At 39.4% G+C, this 15,153-nt stretch overlaps 1 protein-coding gene and 1 pseudogene across 3 annotated transcripts in view; one reads left to right on the top strand and one right to left on the bottom strand.

Annotated features, from left to right (window-relative positions):
* The first annotated feature begins 323 nt into the window (after positions 1-323).
* Positions 324-15,153, top strand: part of LOC308613394 (DNA-directed RNA polymerase II subunit RPB2) — a 47,211-nt gene continuing 32,381 nt past the window's right edge. Inside the window, exons 1-6 of one of the 2 annotated variants that reach the window (XM_081226851.1) lie at positions 324-437; positions 2,871-2,943; positions 6,191-6,341; positions 10,831-10,943; positions 11,069-11,288; positions 11,668-11,826. In XM_081226851.1, coding sequence (XP_081082977.1) covers positions 419-437; positions 2,871-2,943; positions 6,191-6,341; positions 10,831-10,943; positions 11,069-11,288; positions 11,668-11,826 — 735 coding nt within the window. In that variant the 5' untranslated portion in view covers positions 324-418. Of the gene's footprint in view, positions 438-571; positions 676-2,870; positions 2,944-6,190; positions 6,342-10,830; positions 10,944-11,068; positions 11,289-11,667; positions 11,827-15,153 lie in introns of those variants that run through there. The other variant, XM_081226852.1, reaches the window with a different exon arrangement.
* On the bottom strand, positions 9,121-10,345 carry LOC308616850 (coatomer subunit zeta-1-like; annotated as a pseudogene). Its single transcript has one exon. The product of its transcript is annotated as a coatomer subunit zeta-1-like (transcript).

The raw sequence follows: 15,153 nt of genomic DNA, 5'->3' as shown, positions 1-15,153 counted from the left end.
TTAAATCTTTGGAACCAAAAAAAATAAAGCATGGCTACAACTAAACCCTTTATTATTAAATCTTTGTGACTTTTCTTTTTAGGTGCCATTATTTGTGCAACAACACTGAAAAACAAAGTTTCATTGTCTAGATCCGACTCAAAATGTAAGGAACAGTCCTCACTGTCAGGCACGGCGGAAACTTCAGCCCACAAATCGCGCATGCACAATACTAATCCTTAACACAGCTCAACCTACCCTTCGCGCAGGCGCAGACCTTAATTGGCGCCTTTGTGGGCGGAGCTTCGTGTGGAACGCAGAGTATTCTGGGAACGCCGGAGACGGAAATTATTTCGCCTCACGCTGCGGACGTGGGAGCTGTTGCGCGCCTTTCCGTGTGTGATTTCTAGAGTTAGGAGCTCGGGAACTGTTTGCCAATATGTATGACGCGGACGAGGGTAGGTGACCACTCAGAACACTCCGCGGCGACCCATTAAGGGGGGGAAACGTGGGTAGCTGGACGAATTGAGGATTTGCGGCCTCCTCCTCGGTCCGCCGCACCATGGCCCCAGTCGTTTCCCCACACTCCCGAGGCCGGGAACGAATCCGGGATTTTGAGAGGTGGAGGGTGCAGGGAACGTAGCCTTTATCATCTCGGTCAGGGTGACTCTTGTTCTCTCCTCTGTCTGCCCCTGGGTGAGTCTGACACTCCCTTCCCGTGTTGAAAATAGCGCGCAGAGCCATGCGACAGGTTCCGTTGTTCCGACTTTGAAGCAAAGGACTCCTTTCTTGATTTCCCTTAGGCCAGAGTTAATGAATTTATGAATAGTTGGATTTTTGAGCGTCAGCCTGTGCCAGGCATTGTGTTAGGCTCTGGAAGAACTCCGGGGACAAGGAATATAGTTTGTGTGTGTGTGTGTGCGGCGCGGGGTCAGGGTTTGGTTTAGTTTGGCGTTCCCTCATGCTGTCATATGCCTAAGTAAATTATCTTAAAAGATGACCTTTACATTTCCTCTTTCCGCGTGATGACACATTTCTAGATGGTATGTATTTTAACGAACAGGGACAGTATGTCTTTTTTTTCTTTTTACATGTAGAGTTCGTAGTCACGTATAGTGTATTTTCATTGTATATTTTTAATGCTCCCTCTTCCGTTCTCCGAAGCTGCTATTTCAAAGTTCGTTTTCTTCTAGCTCCCAATCTCCTGGCCACCGCTTACGTTTCTCTTTATTCCCTCAGCTACTTCATGGAGAAAATAGACGCAAAAACTTAAACTCTACTGTTTAAACTTCTGTCTCATTTTTATCTTGCGTCTAGAAATTTATTAGCTTCATTGTATTCTTTTTCTTAACTCCTGAGAAAAAAATTCAAAAAAATTTTTTTCAGCTTAATTTTTTGAGTAGGTAATAGTCTCATTTCTCAGAGGCTAGAAAACATAAAAATGTTAAAAAGGATAAATGATCTACAAGTATAACTAAAACTGACTTCATTATTACCTCTCCTTTTCCAACCTTCCTACTTCTCCTGGGTGGCTGTGATAATAACATCTAGTGTGCCATCAAAGCTAGTAATCTCCAAGCCATTTTAGATACCTTTGTCTATTTTACCTCTCCCCCCATGTGTAGGAGTCAGTAATTCCAGAGCATTCAAGAAGCACTTATTAATAATTTATTTTGGATATGTATCAAATTTTGAATCAAAGTTGTTAACTTTTACAGACTATGTATATAGGTCAGAATAGAAAAACAAAAATACAGCACATTTATTCTTTTGCATAAGATGAGACTAATACTAGCACCAGTGCACACTGATTTTTCAAATGCCCCATTTTATAAATTACTGTTGCTGCACAAACTCCCCAAAGTTTTGCTGCTTAAAAATTATTTAATATGTTCATGGATTAAATGAGTCAGGAATTTGGACAGGCATAGTAGGAATGGCTTGTCTGTTGCCTGATGTCTGTTAGTGGTTGAACTGGGAAGACACAAAGGCTGAGTGTTAATTGCTGGGGGCTGGGTGATCTGGAGTGTTTACTCATGTGTCTGGCATCTAGCCTAGGAGAACTCAAGGACTAGAATTGCTGATTGCAGCATCTCGTAAGTGGGCCCTCTAGATTTTCTCACCTAAGTAGTAGGAGTTCTTAATGGTAGCTCAGGGCTCCAGAAGTAAGTGTTTCAATAAAGAAGGTGGAATTGCATTGTTTTTCCTGACCTAGCTTCTAAAATCATGTAACATTGATTTAGCTGTATTCTCTTAGTTATGGAGAGTCAAAAACCCACCCAGATTCAAGGGGAGGAAGCATAGACCCCCTATATCTTGATGGTAGGAGTGTCAGGATCACTTTATAAAAGAGCATGTGAAATGGAAGATAGTTGTGGCCATCTTTGGAAAATACAGCCTGTCATCCCTGTCCATGTGTGAAATGTTGCTGTAATAGGCAGCCCACCTTAAGGTATTGCCCAGCTATTGGAGTCCTTTGCTGACTCCTCCCTCTTAACCTGATCTCTGGTCTCTGAGGAGCCTATTGATAGAGGATTATGAGCTTGCTCCTAGTTATCATTCTAGTTAGTTATTAATGAGAATTATATGGGCTTCTTGGAGACGATGGAACAGTTACAGATTCACACGACTTGCACTGAACCTTTCTCATGAGGCCTCTTTGTGTATTGGTAGAATACCTATGTGACGTAGACCTATGTATGTGTACATATATACCTATGTATATTGTTTCATTATAGTTCAAGTAATGTGATGACTGAAATTTTAAAGAAGTGGGGTAAAGCGATTGTTTTTTATTTAGTAAAGAGTAAATGTGTTTTTGCTACTTCACATCATAGTACGATGTGAGCTAGTAGTATTTATTGCAAGTGAGAATGATTTTTTTTTTGCAGATATGCAATATGATGAGGATGATGATGAAATCACACCAGATTTGTGGCAAGAGGCATGCTGGATTGTAATTAGGTAACTTTTTAGACCAAACTGAATAAGTTTTAAAAGGCACTGTAAACTATACAGGGATTTCCTGCTTATTCTGTGTTTTAAAATTAGATGTTCTATGTGAATATGCTGCATGAGAGCTGGTTTGTCATTTTATTTATTTATTTAACTTTTAAAGTATTTTGATATACAGAAAAGTTACACAAAGAATTCATGTACACTTCACCCAGATTCCCTAAATGTTAACCTTATGCTATGTTTTCTTTGCCTTATTCTTTCTCTGTCTACATATTTTTTTTCTGAAATATTTGAGTCAGTTGTTTACCTAGGAATATTCTTTTACAGAATCATAGTCTTATTAAAATAAGGAAATTAATACAGTAATCTTATTTAATCTAGAGACCTTATGCAGATTTTGCCAGTGTCCCAGTAATGTTCATAGCAAAATAAAAATTTTCTTATCCTGGATCCAACATAAGATCATATATTACATCTTGTTTTCATGACTTATTCTTTTGTCTCCTATAATCTAGAACAGTTCCTCAATCTTCCTCTTTTCTTTTTTTTTTTTTTTCTGTTTCTCAAACTCACCATCTCTCTACAGCTTCCCATGGCCTCACTTTTTTTTTTTTGACCTTGACATTTTTGAAGAATATAGGCAAATTACTTTTTAGACTGCCCCTCAGTTTGGGTTTGTCTGTTTCCTCATCATTAGATTCAGATGATTACTTTTGGCAACAGTGATGTTCTGCTCTCAGTCCATTGTATCAGGAGGCACATGACGCCTATTTGTTACATTACTGGTGCTGTTACTTTGAATCCTCTTGGTTTTCGCCTTGTTTTAAATGGATAAAGTTATAACAGGTGGTATTTCGACGCACATTCCCATCCAATTCTAAGTGTAATTAAACTGTAATAAAACTCAGCAGCAAGCCTTACATACAGGTAAGAGAAGTAACTTTTAAGTAATAAAGTAGCATCCTGCTATGTTAGGATATAAAATGCTACAAGTCTTCTCACTTACCAAACTGACAGGTGCTTTGTATATAGTAACATTTTGATGCCTGTTTGAGCCCCACCATCTCCAAGATGCACATCCTCTCAGTTGACACTCTCCCTTTTCAGAGAGCACAAGCTTCTGACATTCTACCAGTTGTATATGGAATAAAACTGAACCTTTTGCTGAACGTTGTTTTGTTAAAAATATGAGTTTAGGGGATGTAAGTATGTATTTATTTTTCCTATTAAACATGGGCTATAAACACTTTGTATTGAGACATTTGTATCTTCTATGATTTTGAGTATTAATCACGAAGAGACATTTTACTAGGAAACAATAGCCAGATATTTGGAGTATGCCTATATTCTGTGATTGCCAGGGAGAAAGAATATTTTGATCTTAGCCAAAAAAAAAATTGTTTTCAACTTATGTGACAAATTGCTCAAGGATTATATATGCTATTTGACAAGTCCTTGCATTTAACATTTGTTACAGAATAAAATGCCATTTGATTTTTATATTTTAATTGATTATAGGTGCTTTAGTTATTTGTGATATGACTTTGTTTTTTCACTATTTAATATCAAGTGATCTTTCCCAAGCATTGTGAATGTGATATTACTTAATATATAGTGACTTCAGTAAGATGTCTCTTGGACAATAGTCATGGCAGTAGATACCATAAATAAGAACTATTCAAATAGTTTAGGTGTTTAAGGGATGGCATTCTAATGAAGTACTGTCCTAATGATTTTGGGGAGAGTAACTATGGTTCAGCTTCCTGGGAGGATGAAACTTATCCATAGTTTTTAAAAGATTTTTCATTGTAAATTGTCCATAAAAACCATTGCTGTTTACCTTACAGATTGTGCTTTCCATGTGCTTATGTACCAATGGCTAACCCAAATGGTTGTGAGAAATTTCTCTCCTGTCAGCTCACAGTCTCTACTGAAGGAAGTTGCCTCCACTCTTCTTGAGTCTGTGCCGTATACAGGGATGAATGTGTACTGTGTTCTCTGCCATAGAGAGCTTCTAATATTGGTGGCCATGGTTGATTGAATCAGGGTGGAACCTTGACCCAAAGCCAGCCAATCTGTAGGCTGGCCAGTGACGTGTGAGGTGATCTGATGATGCCAAAATGGAAGGCTGATGATTAGTTGGGCTACGAATGTTGTCTCAGAAAATTGATGTGAGGATGGGGGGAGTTAGTTACTAGGCAGAGAGGGCAAGGAGCTAATTCCAGCTATGCAGCTCTTCCGGTGTGGTGGTGAGGGGAGAGATTCCTCTTGCAGTGTGTCTACTCTTTTCGAGTCTCTGTCCTTCTTTAGGGCTTCAGTATTTGATTTCTGTGTCTGTACTAATAGCTTTGATCTCTCACCCTTGCTCCATTTTTAATCAGTCATTTGCTGAGTATTTTCAATTGAATGACTTAGTCTCATCTTACCTTTAACATATTCAAAGTAGAATAATCTTTAACCTAAAATAGAAGTTCTTACACATGCTATATTTTAGTCATTGATATCATTTTCTTCCCTCTTATTCAAATTAAAGTTCTTATTTTTATCTTTTTTTCATGCTTTTTTTTGTTATATAAGTTTTAGGTGGACAGCGTTACAGTTCAACATCTGAATACACTACAGAGGGATCACCACCACAGTCTAGTTACCATCCATCACCATACATTTGACCCCTTTCACCCATTTCACCCACACACTAACCCCCTCCTCTCTGGTAACCACTAATCTGTTCTCTGTGTTTGTGAGCTTTTGTTTTCTTTTGTTTGTCGGTTGGTTTTGGTTTGGGTTTTTTTTTTTTTTAAGATTCCACATATGAGTGAAATCATGTGGTATTTGTTTTTCTCTGACTTTTTTCACTTAGCATAATATTCTCTTGGTCTGTCCATGTTGTCATTTATTTTTCTCTTTGACTATGCATTTCATTAATTTTGAGAAATGTTTCAAGAGGTTGGATGAAATTTATCTATAAAGGACATTTATAAATTAGGGCTTCCTTATACTTCTTATGTTGTGCTTTAATAATTTTACCCACAAGTATGTCTCATTTCCCCAAATTTGACAATAAGTTCTACAAAGAAAGTGTTCCTAATCTCACCTCTTTTTTGGATACCTCATAGTATTTTATGTAGTGATGGGTGCAGAGTGTTGGTATTTAATGATTAGTATTTGTCAAATTTGATGATAATGAAAATGGGGAAATATGCTAGAAAACATCACTAGTTGTAACTGATTATGAACTCAAATATTTTCCCAGTTCCTATTTTGATGAGAAAGGCTTGGTCAGACAACAGCTGGATTCTTTTGATGAGTTTATTCAGATGTCTGTTCAAAGAATTGTGGAAGATGCTCCACCTATAGACCTACAAGCCGAAGCTCAGCATGCTAGTGGAGAAGTTGAAGAACCGGTAAGATGGTTCAATAAAGTAACATAAATAAGGGTATTGATTTGAAATTTCGGTCCTTCTCTCACCTGGCTTAAAGGTTAGAAAAAAAAGGGTTTTTTTTTGTTGTTGTTGTTTTTTTGCGGTACGCGGGCCTCTCACTGTTGTGGCCTCTCCCGTTGCAGAGCACAGGCTCCGGACGCACAGCCTCAGTGGCCATGGCTCAAGGGCCCAGCCGCTCCACGGCAGGTGAGGTCCTCCTAGACCGGGGCACGAACCCATGTCCCCTGCATCGGCAGGCGGACTCTAAACCACTGCGCCACCAGGGAATCCCCAGGAGGTGTTTTTATTAGTGTACTTATAACGTTTCCATCAGCTCCTGATTTATTCTTACTAATGGAGAGATGCATTTTTGCAAGTAATGCAGAACCCTAATTCTTATTCAGATAGTATGTGTTTAATAGCCAGGAAGAGGAAACTCAGAGGTATGATGAACTACAAAGAGAAGCAAGCCAGAAATAGTCATGTTGCCTCAGAAAATCCCACTTTTTTCTTTCACAGAGTAAGGAATCAAAAGAAAAATAGGTGAAGGACCTTTTTCCCTTGATTATTTGTTGCATGAAATACATTATTACATCAATATAAGAGATAATAAGGGAAAATCACCCAAATATATTAGCTCTTTTAATTTTTCTAAGTTCATTGTAGTCTTTTTTTTTACACATATGCATGTTTTCAGCATTGTTAAATCATAGCAAGGCTATCATTTTAGAATCTAGTTTTACATGAGTGATTGTAAATACGTGTGTAGTCCAAAAAATGACTGTCCCTAGTTTTTTTTTTTTTTTTAAACATTTATTTATTTATTTATTGGCCGTGCCACCTGGCTTGTGGGACCTCAGTTCCCTGACCATGGATTGAACCTGGACCACGGCAGTGAAAGCCCAGAATCCTAACCACTAGGCCACCGGGGAACTCCCATGTCCTTAGTTTTTGAGTAGAGAGGCAGCATGATGGGCCTTGAGGGACAGGGAAAGCTAAAAAAAAAATGAGGTAGAGAAGAAGTAGAATTAGACAGAGGGAGAGATTATTATTTCCTGCCAGTTCAGTCCCTCTTTTTTGTAGCTTATCTTGTAAGGGCTGATGTTTTATTCTTATTCTGGTTGGAGGTGCTGCACAGACTTTTACTGTTAAGAACAAAAATAATTGGCTCTTCTGGCACTGTGTTGGAAAAATGGGTGTAAAATGCCTTTCCTATACTTACGGCGTTTTCTCTTCATAGTCTTTTCAAAACAAGAGAGATAACAATATAACATAGCAGCTTCATAGTGCCAGAATAAGTACTACCAAAGAGATCTCTCAAGTTTGGCTATCAGAGCTTAGTGGAAAAGATGGGAGGGACTTAAGCTGACTGTGAAGGGTGTTTGTCTTAGTAGGGAAAAGATATTTAATCATTTCAGCAAAAATACTTTGTGTTTTTGGCTTATGGCTGGAATAGAGGGACCACAGTAGTCAGTATATTGTTTTTGGTTTGATCTGTTTTTGATAGGTGTTCATGGAAGATAAGATGGAACCAGATTGTCACATGCTTTGGATGTCATTGGATGTCATGGGGCATTGTGGAAAGATTGTCAAAGAATGTGCATGAAGCGTTATTTTTAAAAGGTTACTTTGGAAATAGTGTTTACTTGGAGTGGGAAGAGGCTGGAGTCAGATTAAAATCTTGGAATAGCTGAAGTTTTAGATAATAATGTCCTAGATTAGGGTAATAGTGGAAATGAGTAGTTGGATGGCTGAATTCCTTTTGGTTCATTATCACCACTAGTTCTCTTTGCTCTTTACCTACTCCAGTTTGGGAAACTTGGGTATTAATAATTTTCCTTCATTGGTCTGCTTAGTCCCATCTTTTCCTTTTCTGATATTTGATTTAGAGAGAAATCCACTATCCATTTAGCTCTGGAAAGTTCTCATGGATCTTGTTTTATTGGGTAGCAGATAGATATTTAATTGAAAACTTTTCTTTCTCCTTTCTTCCTTTCTTTCTTTCTTAACTATGGACTGAGCTAAAGTCAGCCAGGGTTGGAAATTCTCATTCCTTTATGTAGAATAGTAATTAGGATTTTCTGTGTGTTTTTAAATTCCTCTTTGCACAGAGCAGTATATGAAGGTGGCTGTCATCCTGACTCTGTACATCTCTTACACAAAAATGCCCCCCAAGGATGCCCAGTTATCCACCCCACTTCAGTTTTGGAGAATTGGCAGGTGGGGCAAAACGCTAAGTCTCAGGAAGGTTTCTTGAGACATTTTTGTGGGAAGTTTTGGGTCAAGGGGAGAGATGAGACCCAACAGTGGGTGTTCCATCCTCTGCCTTCCTGGGGAAATCCAAATCCCAAAAGTTTTCTGAAGAGAGGCACCTCTCTCAGTGACCTAGGGAGGGGAGGTGACCAGATGACCAGACCTACTGCCTGGATGTAAGGCTGAGGCACAGAGAGGACAGGGTTAAGCAGATATCTCACACCCAAGACAGAAGAATGAAATGCATGAGGTGGGGAGAAGGGGACTGAGAGATCCCAGAGGCCCAAGTCATAAATTCCACCCTGTCTCCAGTTCTGAGCAGAAACTCTTCCCAAGACTGCAATGGAGTTTTAGTTCAAGGACTGGCTTTGCTCCAGGGCACAGAGAGGACAAGCCAGGCAGAGATCTCACAGGTAGTGAAGGTGGAGAGTTAAGGTATCGCACAGAAAGATGGACACTCCCACAATGAGTACGCACAGACCACAGCAGTTTTGAAACTATAAGCCAGGATCAGGGTAAAACATGCAGCTGTGGCTGAAATATAGAATGTTATAGGCCCTCTCCAATAAAATTTAAATCACTGCTTATTCCACTCTGTCCCCTGCTTATGAGCTGTTCCCAAGCTTTCTTCCAAGGCTGGAGTCCTGGACAGTAAGAAGGAATGGGAGAAAATATTGAGGCCAGCATGTAGGGCTGCGGCTGAGACTGAGACTTGATATGCCTCTCCCCACCCCCACTCATTCTGTAGAAAAGAATTTGCTCTCCCTCCCCTTGATGGGCTGTTGGGATGAAGGCAGGGTAAAGACAAAGGGAGGAAAACACTCAGCACATTTTTTCTCCTGCTTTGATCTGAAGTGTAGCCGCAGCCAAAGAGCACAGAAGTGGGAGAGAAAATACGGGGGATAGGAGAGTATGGGAGCTTAATCCAGTTGAGAAAGGAAGAGGGTTCTTCCACTGCCCTGTGTCCAAAAATCTGCTGAGAGCTTTAGTCCCAGAACTGCAAAAAAGAGTGCGAAGGAATGGGAAGCGTATACGGGTTTGTGGGGGAGGCAGCCACAGACAGGATGGAGATCTAAGGATCCCTGTGATCCCTGAGATGACCCTGAGAGCATTAGTTGGGGGACTGGATGAGAAGTCACAGCAGACATGTGGATTTTTTGAGGGGGTAAGGAGCCAGGAACAGTGAGGTCTTCACCGAAGGAGTGACCACTTGATCTGTTCTTTGGCTGACTGCAGCACCTGAGACTCGGTCTGCTCTGTAAGGGGGACATCTCCCCTTAGTGCCACCCACTGTACCCCTTGCTGGGGATTGCTCTTTAGGATCTCCCCCAATCTACGATTTCATCCACAACCAAGAAGAACCCCTCCATGTTCTCCAGCAGAGCTCGCTTTCCTACATTTTTCCTCAGCATCTGGCTCAGTGAGTCGAAGAAGAGGCAGTTCAGAATAGCCATGAGCATCATCTCATTTTCGTATGAGCTGCCAATCGTATAGAAATAGAGATCGATACTGCTTTTGCATACCACTGTCAGGCCTCCCAAGAGGGCAGTTTCAGTGTCAGTCTGACAGGTTTTGTTGAAAGTGTTCTTCTCAAAGGCCTTTTGCTCCTTGACACCGGGGTAGCTGTCGTCACAGTAGTTGGCAAAAAATATCTCCATCATTGTCCAGAGTCAGAATGGCTTTGACGGTGTACAAGGAGGGGTCCAAAATCAGTGCATCCATCTTGCCCCATAGCTGGTACCGATGTCTTCTGTACGTTTAATTGAAGAGATAGGTTTACTTTTTTTCTGTCTTCTGTTGATTAGTTTAGAACACGCTTCTAATTGTATGAATTTATCTTTTCTTTGTTTTCTGATAACTTTGTTAACCTGACCTAAACCTGACCTAAGGAGAGGGCACATGAAACAGCTATACAGATCATTAATGCAAATCCATTTCAGTTGTTTGATAGGAACTCAGAGCTTAGTCTTTATTTACTTGTGATATATTAAATCTCCTTTTGTCTTCCACCTTAAGAAAGTGATGAAGTATAAAACTTGACATCTGTGGAGTATGGATGTTGCCTTGGGAGAGTCACCATTTTAGTAAAGTGGATTAACTTTGGCATTTTCTAGAGCTGTTTCTATTCAAAATGTTAATGTTGATTAAAATGGAATCATTAAATCGTTTATGGAAAAAAGTTATTTACCCTTTTCCATTGTTTTTGTTTTCATTTTAGCCAAGATACTTGCTGAAGTTTGAACAAATTTACCTCTCCAAGCCTACCCATTGGGAAAGAGATGGTGCTCCATCACCGATGATGCCAAATGAGGCCAGATTAAGAAATCTCACGTAAGAAAGATATTTCTTCTCCAGCAGCTGATATTGAAATAAGATTCAGAAAATAGACTTTTAGCCAGTGGAGAGCTTTCGTAATCCCCTTACTGTTCACTTGTGATCTGCTTTTACTTGCAAAGGTACTCTGCTCCCCTCTATGTTGATATAACAAAGACCGTCATCAAAGAAGGCGAAGAGCAGCTGCAGACGCAGCATCAGAAAACGTTTATAGGGAAAATTCCAATCATGTTGCGTTCAACTTACTGCCTATTGAATGGCTTAACAGATCGTGATCTTTGTGAGTTAAATGAATGCCCCTTGGATCCTGGTGGATACTTCATTATTAATGGATCCGAAAAGGTATAGTAGCATTATTTTTTTTTAATTACCAAATGATGATTAAGATTTAAATCATGAAAGTTGAAGTCAAAAAGTAAACTTTTGTATAATCTGGAAGTAGCAGTTGAATTCTTAAGAAGGTGACAGCCGAATTTATATTAAGCCAAAACTTTGTTTAGTTGTAAATATTGGGTTGGTCAACCCAATAATATACACTAGAAATTTGGTCCGTTTGAGCTTATATGTTTTGGTGAAGCGTTTATGCAAAATGGAGTGTGTAAAGTTCAAGAATTGATGTTTCAGTAAACCTATACAGACTAAATAAAGATGCAGCTTTCACTGTTCTTTCTAATTCAAAGACCTTGTCGGTTTTATGGCTGTAATTTTATTGTCCATATAGGTTCTGATTGCTCAAGAGAAAATGGCAACAAACACAGTCTATGTGTTTGCCAAAAAGGATTCTAAATATGCCTACACAGGAGAGTGTAGATCATGTCTGGAGAATTCTTCTCGACCCACCAGTACTATCTGGGTTAGCATGCTGGCAAGAGGAGGACAGGTATGGACTATTATATGCTATTTGGGTTTATTCCTTTTGGTCTAGTTTTGTAAGTTGCCAGGCTGCATGTTTAGTCAAAAAGTTTTTCTGGAGCATATTATCAGTGTTGTATGGTAGGCATTTTATTATTTACTTATTACTGTGTAATAAATCACTCCAGTAGCAACAGTTATCATCTCACAGTGTCTGGATGTGGATTAGCTGGGTCCTCTGGTCACAGGGCTGCAAACAAAGTGTTTGGGCTGCAGTCATCATCATAAGGCTTATTTGCATGACTGTCGGCAAGATCCAGTTCCTTGCTGCACGGCTCCCCTCCATACAGCCCCTGACAATATGGCAGCTCACTTGTCAGAGAGAGTAATTAAGCAGAGCCATAGAGCATATGAGCAAGGTGGAAATCACCATCTTTTATACCTTAATCTTGGAAGCAGCATCCTATCATTTTTGCCATGTTCTTTTTGTTAGATACAGGTCAGTACATCTAGTCTATACTCAAGGGGGGACTACACAAGGCAGTATTAGTAGGCAGGGATCATTAGGCACCATCTTAGAAGCCACCTACCATAGGCATGTTACTTACAATAACGTAATCTAATAATAGCATTTCTTGACTGTTTGCTATGTGCCAATTATGTTACTCAGATTGCTTGATTTAATCTTTGCAACTATACTGGAAATTTGTTGTAATTAACTGTTTAATTTCATGTACATTTTTGTTTGTAAAAATTTAAAAAATAAGTCATGTGTACACATTAAATAGTTCAAAAAAGTACAAAAAAGCATACACTATAAAAATTAGTCTTCCTTTGACCCCCAGATCTCTTCTCTAAGAAGCAGCTGGTTTTGATAATTTCTCATGAATCCATCCAGAAATAGTCTTAATTAAAAAATGCAAATGGGGGCTTTCCTGGTTGTACAGTGGTTAAGATTACGCCTGCCAGTGCAGGGGACACAGGTTCGATCCCTGGTCTGGGAAGATCCCACATGCTGCAGAGCAACTAAGCCCATATGCCACAACTACTGAGCCCACATGCTGCAACTACTGAGCCTGCATGCTGCAATTACTGAACCCTGCATGCCTAGAGCCCGTGCTCTGCAACAAGAGAAGCCACCGCAATGAGAAGCCCGTGCACCGCAACGAAGAGTAGCCCCCGCTCGCCCCAACTAGAGAAAGCCCACTCGAAGCAACGAAGACCCAATGCAGCCAAAAATAAATTAAAAAATTTTAAAAAAAATGGGAGCATGCTATACACACTGTTTGAACATTGCTGATATCTTTTAAAAACAGGTTTAGATCAGCAGTTGATCATTGTTTCTAAGCTGTGATATTCCATGCATAGATATAGCATAATTTATTGAGCCATTTCCCTTGTGATGGATGTTTAGGTTTCCAGTTTTGTGCTCTTATAACAATTCTGCAGAGTCTAATGTCACTTTAATAAGTTTTATAAAGAAGAAGAACTTGAACATTAGAGAGGTTTAAGTACCTGAAGTTAAAATCCTGTGTGGAATAGGTGTTTTAAAGAATTAAAATGGTTTTTACTTGTGAATGGGGGTAGAATGGGGCCCAAGTACAAATGTTTGGAAAACATCCCCAGGTTATTGTGATGTGCATTCTTTGTTGATAAGCATTGGCCTGGATTATGGAGGACAAAAGAAAAGAAAATCGTCTAGATTTAGTGATAAGTTTGATGTGAGGATGAATCAGTTAAGATTCTTCGGTTCTTTCCAGAATTTTCATTTAATCAATTTAAGAATCGGGCCTGGGTGTCCATGTTGCTGTTGTTTTTAATTCCCCAGAGTACTCTAATGCGAAGCCAGAGTTGAAAATCACTGAGCAAAAACACAAGGTCTTTGTCTTATAATCACGGGAAATAAAATTAAAAGGATAATATTTTAAAGGGAATGAAGTGAACAGTCAAGGTGTATGGTCTTTATTTTGTTGAAATTCAGTATACACGTATATTTCTGTGTAGGTTTTTTGTTTTGACCTTGCCACTTGGCTTGCAGAATCTTAGTTCCACAACCAGGGATTGAACCCAGGCCTCGGCAGTGAAAGTGTTGAGTCCTAACCACTGTACCACCAGGGAACTCCCTCTGTGTAGTCTTTTAAATTTTTTTTAATTCACAGACAATTGTTCATAGTGATTCTGTTGACTTGGACGTTGTGGCTAAAAGATGTAGCCAACTGCCCATTCCCATACTCTGTGTGCTTTCGGGGTGCTTTGTAGTCAACCCTGGCTAAGTATGGGACAGTTGGTATCTCACAACTCCTTGTATCCACCAGGCTTTGTGTAATCATTGCGAAGGGCTTCATTACGCCCATTAGTGCCCACAGTAGCTATTTTAAAACAATCTGAAACCTTCCCTCACCTTTCCAACTTTACAAATTACTTGCCTTGGGCCTTGAGGCTTGCTGGCAATGGAGTGAAATTAGGATTCTCAGCCACTGAATTTCCTGTATTTTATTAGGCTCCTAAAGTGTGTGCACCCAAAAAGATGACTAGTCTGCCTGAGCTGCCAATATTGTGATTATAAGTATCAGCAGCACGTGGGCAGCCGCGAAAAAAATTCTATCGTTCTCTCCTGAGGTTCTAGATTAAATAGAGAACGTCCAAGAATTGATTTTTAGAAAGAACCTAGTGAGTTCAGTTTTAGACAAAATGTTTGGAGGGGACGTGGTGCATGGTGTAGGCATTCTTTTTTAATGTTTTGTGTATTCTGAAAAAGGTCTATGATGAAACTAATGGAATAATTGAAAACTAAGTTGAAACAGCCAAATGGCACTTGGGATGGAAGGGTTGATAGTACAGGAAAAAGGTCAAGATGAAGATTTGCCTGTCCTTTATGTAAAGTTGTTACTGAACATCCATTAGATGGGTTAAGGTTTCTAAGGAAGGAGGCCTGAAGTAGGAGGAGGAAGACAACAGAAACTTATTAGATGGACCATGATAATGTAGGGTTATGAGGCCAAGAAAAGATAAGAGTTTGATATTGAAAGAAAGAAATTTGATTAATATTGAGAAATCAGGTGTTTGTATGCCAGTGTAGTAACTTTTTTCACTTCTGTCTGTGTTGCAATTAAAGAGGGAGAAATTGGAAGAGAATCTTATGTGAGAGAGGCTGTTTGTTGATTTTTAAATATTATTCATATTTGGAGATATGTCACAGACCAACTCTGAGTTAGTACTTATTTTTCATTCTGAGCTTTTTTCCACATTTGTCTAGCTATATTCTCTCTTATTTTCCCCTCATCTATTTCTTCCAAATTTTTTAATTGTTTTGGTTGGGGGAAAGGACGGGGGGTGTCTGTGTTCATACCTGCAG

This window comes from Mesoplodon bidens (genome assembly GCF_964165515.1).
Source record: "Mesoplodon bidens genome assembly, chromosome: 1".
Lineage (NCBI taxonomy): Eukaryota > Metazoa > Chordata > Mammalia > Artiodactyla > Ziphiidae > Mesoplodon > Mesoplodon bidens.
This window is presented reverse-complemented; position numbering and strand designations above follow the sequence as displayed.